This window comes from Gossypium hirsutum, chromosome A09 (genome assembly GCF_007990345.1).
Source record: "Gossypium hirsutum isolate 1008001.06 chromosome A09, Gossypium_hirsutum_v2.1, whole genome shotgun sequence".
In the NCBI taxonomy this organism is placed as follows: Eukaryota; Viridiplantae; Streptophyta; class Magnoliopsida; order Malvales; family Malvaceae; genus Gossypium; species Gossypium hirsutum.
This window is the reverse complement of record NC_053432.1, coordinates 56,125,871-56,135,438: the sequence shown is the minus strand read 5'-3', so window position 1 is coordinate 56,135,438 and position 9,568 is coordinate 56,125,871. Positions and strand designations below refer to the sequence as shown.

General features: G+C 31.5%; 1 protein-coding gene across 1 annotated transcript; it reads left to right on the top strand.

The window, feature by feature from the left end:
* The first annotated feature begins 212 nt into the window (after window positions 1-212).
* LOC107888924 (lipase) lies at window positions 213-4,621 on the top strand. The gene is made up of 11 exons (XM_016813195.2): window positions 213-529; window positions 610-679; window positions 851-930; window positions 1,623-1,688; window positions 1,785-1,832; window positions 2,066-2,133; window positions 2,299-2,371; window positions 2,455-2,616; window positions 2,770-2,964; window positions 3,795-3,883; window positions 4,152-4,621. The coding sequence occupies exons 2-11, from the start codon at window positions 613-615 to the stop codon at window positions 4,369-4,371; spliced, it is 1,068 nt and encodes a 355-aa protein (XP_016668684.2). The 5' UTR covers window positions 213-529; window positions 610-612; the 3' UTR covers window positions 4,372-4,621.
* Window positions 4,622-9,568: the final 4,947 nt, after the last annotated feature.

Below are 9,568 nucleotides of genomic sequence, written 5' to 3'. Positions count from 1 at the left end.
CTTTAATTTCAACTAACGTCGACACGAAAACGTCGAGTGAGGAAGAAAAAAAAGGAGTTATAATAAAATATTTATAATATTTAATGTAATTTTAATTAAACATCTATTTTATTTTGATAGGTTCAGTTTACGAAAAAAAATCCGATCAAATAATCACACTAAAATCGAGTTATAATAAAATCAAATTGGACAATTTAACTAAATTTCGTCTATTTGCATTTCTGCTCACGCGCGCTTCCAACAAAGGGTAGACAGGTAACTGAAAAAACAGAAAATCGAAAGGAAAAAAATACATATACATAAAAGAAAAAAGAACCGTGTTGAACACTAAATTCCCCTTCTCGTCTCTTCCATATAGAAAAAACCGTAAATTCATAAATATAAATTATTAAATTTCCCTCCCCTTCCTTTCTCACTCATTTGATCCTCCTCAAAACGGCACCGTTCAGGCTAACCGGAGCCGTACGGTCGCCGGGAATAAACCACGATTCCTTCTTAATCGGAGCTCCACAATCCCCGTTTTTATCAGGTCCGTTTCTAATTAATTTGCTTTCCTTAGAATTTTCCTCTTTTTTTTGCTTACTATTCCTAACAATTTCTCCTTTGTAGATTATGGAGCAAAAATCGTTGATTATTTTGATTATTTTGACGTGTTTAATTGCACCTTCTTGCGGAAGAGGTACTAATTAGATTCAATTCTTTCGGTTTCTGAAATTTTCTTTTAATATTAAACCTTCCTATTGTAATAATAGTGAAAATCAGCTTAAAAATTTTGTACTTTTATTTGATTTTTGCAGCTTATGAGTTTTTAAAAAAAATTAATTGAGGAATTTGCTTTTGTTTATTGCAGAATTGCAGGTGAAGCACAAGGATAGGCAGGCAGTCTACAATCGTACGCTTGCCACTATTTTAGTAGAATATGCATCTGCGGTAAAGTTGTTATTACCACCAGTTTACTTTATGATGACTTCGACATTCAAACTATAAATAATTATCTAGGAAATTTTAGTTTCAAGCTGTGGTTCTTCTTGCCATCAGTTAATTTATTATATTCTCACACACTGTACACACACACGCGCGTCATCTGTGAACCATACAGCTGATAAGATGAGATAGAAGTCCTAAGACCAACGAAAATGATCCCATTTAACTTGATCTAGACTAGAACTCCGAAAAAGATGAGATAGAAGTCCTAAAATCAGTGTAAATGAAACCATTTTGTTTGGTCTAGACTAGAATTCCGATAAAATGAGATAGAAGTCCTAAAATTGGTATAAATGACCCCATCTTGTTTGTTCAAAATTCTGATAAAATGAGATAAAAGTCCTAAGATCAGTGTAAATGATGATTCCATCTCCTTTGTTCTAGAATTCTGATAAAATTAGGAAGAAAGTCCTAGGCTTGGTGTAAATGATCCTATCTCATTTGTTCAAGAATTCCTATAAATTGAGATAGATGTTCTAAGATCGGTGTAAATGATGATCCCATCTCACTTTCTCTATAATAGACTAATCAATGAGTTGGATGTTGTTGGTTAAGGTGTTATATAAGAGTTTTGTGCTTCACTTATATTGCTTTTGTTTATCTTTAATATGGTCACTCAAGCAAATTTGTCCCCATAGGTGTACATGTCGGATTTGACTGAACTTTTCACCTGGACATGTGCAAGATGTGGTGGTTTGACTAAGGTACTTGATTTCCTAGTTCTTTAATATTTGATATTCAATATTTAAGTAGGTTTCCACTTGCATTGATCATCCCAATGTTCCTCTGTACTGAAACAGGGATTTGAAGTTATTGAGCTTGTCGTTGATATTCAGAACTGTTTACAGGTGCATTTTTTATTTTTCATTATGTTTCTCCGACTCTTCATTTTCCCTAAGTATATTATGAGGTTTATCCTCCAAATATATGAAAAAAAAACTTAGAAACATTTATCGTACCTCTGCCAGATATATACATGTATTTGACACTCACCCTTGATAGATTAGAATCATGCTCAAAGTATGTGTTATACAGAATACTTTTGTTCGTAACCGACATTAAAATGACCATCAATTGATAGGGATTTGTTGGACTGGCAAAGGATCTTAATGCCATTGTTATTGCCTTTAGAGGAACGCAGGATAACAGGTACTTAAATCATTTGCCTCTATAATCTTTGTTCAGGGATGTTTTCAAAAGGAGTTGTTCATTGACATCTAATGATAAAAGATACACATGATTTTAAGTTTTCCAAAATTAATATATTGTTTTTCTTTTTCTTCAGTTTTGATTGCTTTATCTGTCTGTTTGCAGCATCCAGAATTGGGTTAAAGACTTATTTTGGAAACAGCTTGATTTAAAGTACCCTGGCATGCCTAATGCTATGGTATGCATAACAAATATCTCCAAATTTGTGAATTTATGCCGGAGTGATTTTTATTAATCTTTAGTCTTGTTCAATTGTTTCAGGTGCACCATGGATTTTATACCGCTTATCACAATACAACCATACGCCCTGGAATTCTATATGCTGTTAAAAAAGCAAAAGAGTTTTATGGGGACCTCGACATCATGGTTACAGGCCATTCAATGGGAGGGGCTATGGCTTCCTTTTGTGCACTTGACCTAAAGGTAAACTTGGCTTTTTTTGATTCAGCTGGAAATACATTATTATTGTTGTTATTATCATCGTTGGGTAAACATGAAACCTTCTTGTTTAAATTATGGAAGCTTATCCGATTGCTCTGTCAGAGCGGTAACGAGAAAATATTATTTGATTCCCAGGTTAATCATGAAGCCAAGAATGTTCAAGTTATAACATTTGGACAACCTCGTATCGGGAATGCCGCCTTTGCTTCTTATTATGGCAAACTCGTGCCGAACACAGTCAGAGTCACTAATGAACATGACATCGTGCCTCATCTGCCACCATACTATTCTTATTTCCCTCAAAAGACATACCATCACTTTCCTAGAGAGGTAAGTATCATTGTTTCTTCAAACCAAAAATAAGTTCTCTTATGATTTTTGGTATTGCATTTAACCGAGCAACTAAAATTGAGTGGAAAATTAGAGCTGATATTTTGCTAATTGGATTATTATCAGTATTTGAATATTGAAAATTTTAATGTTATGCAACTTTCAAATGAAAAAATAAAATCAAAGGTTCAGGAAACTTTGATGCTGCCAATTTATATCCTTCTGCTATCTCGAGACCAATTAACACTAATGGTGAATGCCGGTATGGATGAAATGTTATTGCATGTTCCTGATTATTCTCGGAAGATAATCTTTATATACTTGTTCAGTATATAAAATTTACATTAGATTTGTCTCTTCCAATTCCCATCTTTTGAGTCGTAATTTACTTTAAGGGTTTCATGGTGCTTATTTATGGTTTTGGAATTACACGAGTGTAAACATAAATGAGGTGCTTGTTTTTAAGTCTGTAAACATTTTAAGATATCTTAAATAGTGATGTGATTATGCTCTATTGTTTGACACTCTAAAATGCCTAAAGTTTATGTATGACTGTATTCTTAAGCTATGTTAACCCGGACTTAGGGTGTGTGTTGGATATGGATGTCTCCAACATGGGTAAACTCATTTTTTTTAAAAAAAATCCATACATTTGGAGCATCACACCCTCAAACGCATTTTCGAATATGTGCCAGACATGAATACTTTAGAAAAAATGAAGACTCCATGCAACACGGATAGAAGACTATTGATGTTTGATACATATAATACGATTTAATTTCACAAGGAAAGACGTGGATAAGTTCAGTAAATACATCTTGTATTTGTAGGTGTGGCTGTATAACCTCGGACTGGGAAGTGTGGTTTATCAATTTGAGAAGGTCTGTGATGGTTCCGGCGAAGATCCAGACTGCAGTAGGTAAGCCTATTTCTGTACATGGATTTTGATGATGAAAGAAAATTTAATGGTAGTTTATGCTTCCAGCTATTACTTAAGCAGCTTTGTTCTTTCATATTTATTAGTTTTCGGGTTTGTTTCCTACATCTTCGTGGCAAAAAACTAAGAAATAATGGCTTGTATAAATTATGCATTTTCTAAATCAGAATCGGGCATGAGTTGTGATGAGAGTAGAATTGTTAATTTGGAAATCTGTCATGAACTCTTCTACTTTCACATTCTATTGCAGGTCAGTGACCGGGAGCAGCATCACAGACCATTTGAACTATTACGGTGTTGATTTAACATTCATACGATGGAGATCCTGCAGAATCGTGATGGATCCTCGTGTCGAAGAGTTTGGAAAAACAGATGACAAAGGGAACATCGTATTGTCAAGAGATCCAGCCACTCTTGTTCCGAGAATGAATACTCCGTCAAACGGAAGGGAAGCTACTTATAATGCATAGTCTAACAGTTTGTGGTTTCTTCTTCATTGATTCCCACTTACATATTACTACGTCTTCCATTCTTCCATTGTAATAACCATTGAAAAAAGATGATTGTTTGAGTTCGTTCTTCGTTATCCGAAGGAGAAACGCCCGGCTACTAATATTACAGATTTCTGTTCGGATTATGAAGTAAGTTGTGTAAATAAGAAAGTGTACATCTTTTTTTCTTTTACATATATGTATAGTAATGCCAGTTAAAATTTGTTTACTCGATCTTTAAGATTGATTTTGTCTTTAGAAGTTTTTCATGAAAATAACATAGTGAACCGAAAGATGCCGAGCCCTTATTCTAGTTCAATCGGAATGAAAGCCGGGCCTTTTTTTTTTTTTTGTGGTCGGAGAAGGAGTACTTGCAGATCAAGCACTGAACCAACTAGGAAGAAAGAATAAAGAAATAGGAAAAAACTCAAGTTTGAACCAACTTGGGTCAAACTCGAGGATTATTAAGGCAAAGATCGATTCCTAAGATTGATTTAAGAAAAAATAAATATTTAAGAAGTCAATTTTAATTTCAAATAAATTGATATTCAAAAACTTGATTTTAATTTCAAATCTTTTAATGTAATATTTAAAATGTAATTATATTAATTAGCTAAGTTAATTTGTTTATAAGCTTCTTACATTGAAGTTACAATTTATTAAAGCATCAATAATTGTAAGCAAATGCTTATGAACACTAAACCGAATAACTTAACTCACTAACTCATTCACACATGATTTATACTAATGAGATTTGAATTTAGGATTTCACAGTTATTAAGTTTTCCTTGTTTGAATTTGTTTGTAAAATTTTACTTTAAAAAATCAGTGCATTGAAAAAGAGGTTTTTGAATAGGGATAGACTAATCCATCCCAAATTTAAATTAAATTAATAATTTTTTATTTAAATTTAAGCATAATTATTTTTTAATTTTATAAATAAAATTATTGATATAAAATTAATTTTAATATTATATTATTTGGATATAAGTGGAGTCTAAACATAAAATATTTTAAAATCAAAGTTAAACTCCACTTGACCTGTGACTTACGAAATAAATTTGTATTAAAAGTAAATTAATGATCTTCTAAAGGTTTTCTTTAAATTAAATCTTTATACTCAAAACATGAGAATGAATGGCAGGATTTATTTGTTAGTGGCGTAGGTATCACAATGATTTGTTCCTCATAATGGTGCATAAAATGTATAAAAAAAAAATTTCTTCAAACTCTCAATTTTTTAAAAAAAGAAAAACTATTTTGAATTGGTGAATTTTTAAAAAATATTGAAACATTTATGATTTTTTTCATTTTATACTACTATTATTCTTTTTTCAGTTTGATTTCACCAAACTATATCATCAATAATATATATTTATAAAGTAATATTTATTCATTGAATTTAGTAACTTTTGCTACATTCATCTTCTCTTTTTTTTTTTCACATTACTAGCTTTTCTTAAATTAATATTTGAATTTTGTTAAAATAAAATAGTCTGTTCATATGGTCGCTTGAATTTAAAAAAAAAATTAACATCTTTTAAATTTTATATAAAATTTTCAAATAATGATGCAATATAATTTTATAGTGTCTTATGATCATTCATTGACAAAATATAAGTTAAATGATTAAATTGAAGTTTTCAAGTTTCAAAATTAATGTAGACTAAAAAATTATTTAGCTATTGTTGATTAAATTTTAATTTAATTGGTATTATTGTTATTGGAGTAACGAGGTGCTAATAAGTTAAAACATATTTAAGTATGTTTTCTTTCTAATTATAAATAAGAGTAAAAATGAGATTAATTTAAAAAAAGTTGTCCAAATGGCTAAATATTGATTTCTTCTTCTAATAATAATAATAATAATCCATATACCTATGTATAAAATGAAGATTCAAACACCTTCTTCTTATGACACGTGGCACACACTTATTAGTTCTTTTTCATTTTTTATTTTATTTTATAAAATGGTTAATTTTTAATTTTGGTCCTTCTAATATGCTTAAATCTAAAATTTAGTTCTTATACTTTAATTTTTAATATAATTTGGTTTATATGTATATAATTTTATTAATTAGTTCAAATAGTTAATAACTTTTCAATTGAAATATTACAAGGTTATATATAATTTGAAAGTGGATTTTTAAATATATAGAGTAGAGAGATTAAATTCTTGAAAATATAAAAGTTGAACTAAATTCCAAATGCACAACGTGTAGAGACTTAAGAGTCATGGTTGTTTGAACAAGACCGGACTGATTGGTCAGATAAAGAACTAGTCGAGGTACTAGTCTAAAAACCGACTGATTCTTTAAATAATAATAATAATAATAATATTAATAATAATAATAGTTAATATGTAGTTTGCCATCTGAACTTGTTCAAAAGTAATTAGTTGGTACTTGAACTTTTTTGTTGGAGCTATTTGGTATCTGAACTTGTATTTCGTCACCCGGGTTGATACTTCTGCACTAACATTATTAGTTTATATTGATGTGGTACTAATAACCAATTTGTTGGTGACAGATAGCCTCTCAATATGCCACGTGACAAGCATAAATTTAAAAAAAAATTAAACAATTCTCTAAAAATAAATAAACTAATAAAAAAGAGTATAAACTTTTTTCGAGATTAATTCTTGATGTGGAAAAAATTTATACTTTTTAATTAATTTATATATTTTTAAAAATTTTAATTTTAAAAATTTATATATGTTACGTGCCATATTAAGAGGCTACCACGTGTCACTAACAAATTAGTTATCAGTGTCATGTCAGTATTGTAACGCCCTTAACCCGTATCCGTCAACGGAATATGGTTACAAGGCACTACCGGACTTATACACTATCATTTTTATAAAATCGAGTCATAAAATTTTCATTCCAAATCAATTCTTTTCAAATTTCACCATAAAGTCCCTAATATGGGCCTACGAGGCCCAATATATGCTTTGGAAGTGGTTTGGAACTAAACTGGCAACTTTGAAAATTTTTCCTTGAAGATAGAGGCACACGCCCATGTGGCCTGGGACATGGCCGTGTGGCCAGCCCGTAGGGATCCCATGGCCGTATGGCCAGCCCGTATGGAATTCTGACTTGCAATTTCTTAAGTATCAAAGGGGCACACGGCCTGGGCACACGCCCATGTGGCTAGGTCGAGTGGTAAACTGATTTTTAACCATTTTTAAACAATTTTCACCCAATTTTGACACACGACCATGCTTGAAACCCGTGTTCTTCACACAACCAAGACACACGACCGTGTCTTTGGCCCATGTACTATCCTGACTTCATATTTAAGGATACAGGGGACACACGATCATATCACACGCTCGTGGGCTTACCGTGTGTCACACACGGCCTAGACACATGCCCGTGTGTCTACAAGTGTAGACGAAAATAGGCCATTTTAGGCCACTTTTCTCACCCTTTCATCCATTTCCTGCACTTAAACACAATTATAAACTAATAGAATCCAGCCAATCAATTACTTCAAGCCAAACCATGTATATTTCATTCTCAAACACAAAACATCACATTCAACTTACTTTGCATACTTAATTGTTCCTACAATTACATTATCAAATTAACCCCTATACATGCCATATAAATCAAAAAGTTGTTTAACAAAATCTACCGGAATAAATTTGGATTGTGATATCCCGAATTAGGGCCTAAATGGAATAGTGATTTCGAAACCACAATTCTGAAGTAGAAAAATTTATTCTGATTAATTTTTATAATTTATTGAGTGATTAGATGCATGTGTTAGAATATCGATAGAAAACTTCATGAATTGCATGTCTAATTTGCCTATTAGGACTTAATTGCAAAAGTTGATAAATATGAGTTTTAGATGTTAAAGGATTTAATTGAAAAGCATAATTGAAGTAGAGGTCCTTAAATGGTAATTATACCATTAGGTTTTCATGGACAAAAATGGACATACATGGGTAGAAATAACCAAAGTTTTTAATGAAGGGTATTTTAGTCATTTGGTAATTAAAAGATTAAAAAAGGAAAAAGATGGCAAAATATGTCCATCTTCTTCATTAGGACGAAATTTCAAGGGTTCTCCATATCTAGGGTTTTTTTCAAGCTTCCAAGCTCCATAGTAAGTGATTCCAAGCCCCGTTTTTAATGTTCTTTACGTTTTTGGAGTCCCGGTAACTTGATTTAGCTTATTCTAGCAATAATTTAACCTAGGGTTTATATTTGTAAAAATACCCATCATTGAAATGTGTTTATATTGATGTTTTATGGTAGAATATGAAGCTTGAAATTGTGTTAAACAACTTTTGCTAAACGATTTTACGTGAAAACCAGTAAAATGACATAATCGGTAAAAATACCTAATGTTTATAACTACATGTTAGAGTGAGAATTTGATGTTGCCATAGAAGGGAAAAATGATCAGCATGTCATAAAAAATAATAATTTTGGAAAAAAAAATTTCGAGCTTTGGGGCAAAAGTGTAAATATGCAAAAGTTTAGGGGCAAAATCATAATTTTTCAAAAGTTAGAGTTAAGGACTATTTTGATAAATGTGAGTATTAAATCAGCTAAATGTGTTATTTTAGACCAAGAAAGACGTGGAATCGACCTTGATTGGGGAAAGAAAAAGATTGTGGACTAAATTGCAAAATTTCTTTATTTTGTACCGAGGTAAGTTCATGTGTAAATGTATTAACATAATTTTCATTTTAAGTAACTTACTGTTATTTATATGATATGATGATTAATATCATGAAATATTATGCTTTGTGGTTATTATTGAGTAATATGCAAATTATGTGTGCTACTTGTTAAATATGAATTGCTAGCGAGTATCGATTTCGATATTTCGTGGAAGACAACAAAGATGTGTGATCGAGGAAAAAGCCCATTTGAACCTTGGGAATAGATTAGAATACAAGTGACATGTCACTAGGATATTTGAGTTCCGAGCTCGTTGAGTTGAGTCCGAGTTCGTGAGATGTAACTAGGCATCCGAGCTCGTTGAGTTGAGTTCGAGCTCACTTATGGATGCGAACGCTAGAGCTCGTTGAGTTGAGTCTGAGTTCGCTTATGGGCGGGTTACATGGTAGCTTGGCTACATAATTTCCGCTGGCTATTGAGTTTGTCTAGCTACGGGTATGGCACTTATGTGCATGAAATCCGTGTATTTGAATCAT

What these genes read in the sequence shown, in the direction of transcription:
- LOC107888924 (XM_016813195.2), top strand. Translation starts at nt 613, where the DNA reads ATGGAGCAAAAATCGTTGATTATTTTGATTATTTTGACGTGTTTAATT. An exon ending in TGCACCTTCTTGCGGAAGAG is followed by an intron (nt 680 to 850) that starts GTACTAATTAGA and finishes TGTTTATTGCAG; the next exon opens with AATTGCAGGTGAAGCACAAG. An exon ending in TTTGTGCACTTGACCTAAAG is followed by an intron (nt 2,617 to 2,769) that starts GTAAACTTGGCT and finishes TTTGATTCCCAG; the next exon opens with GTTAATCATGAAGCCAAGAA.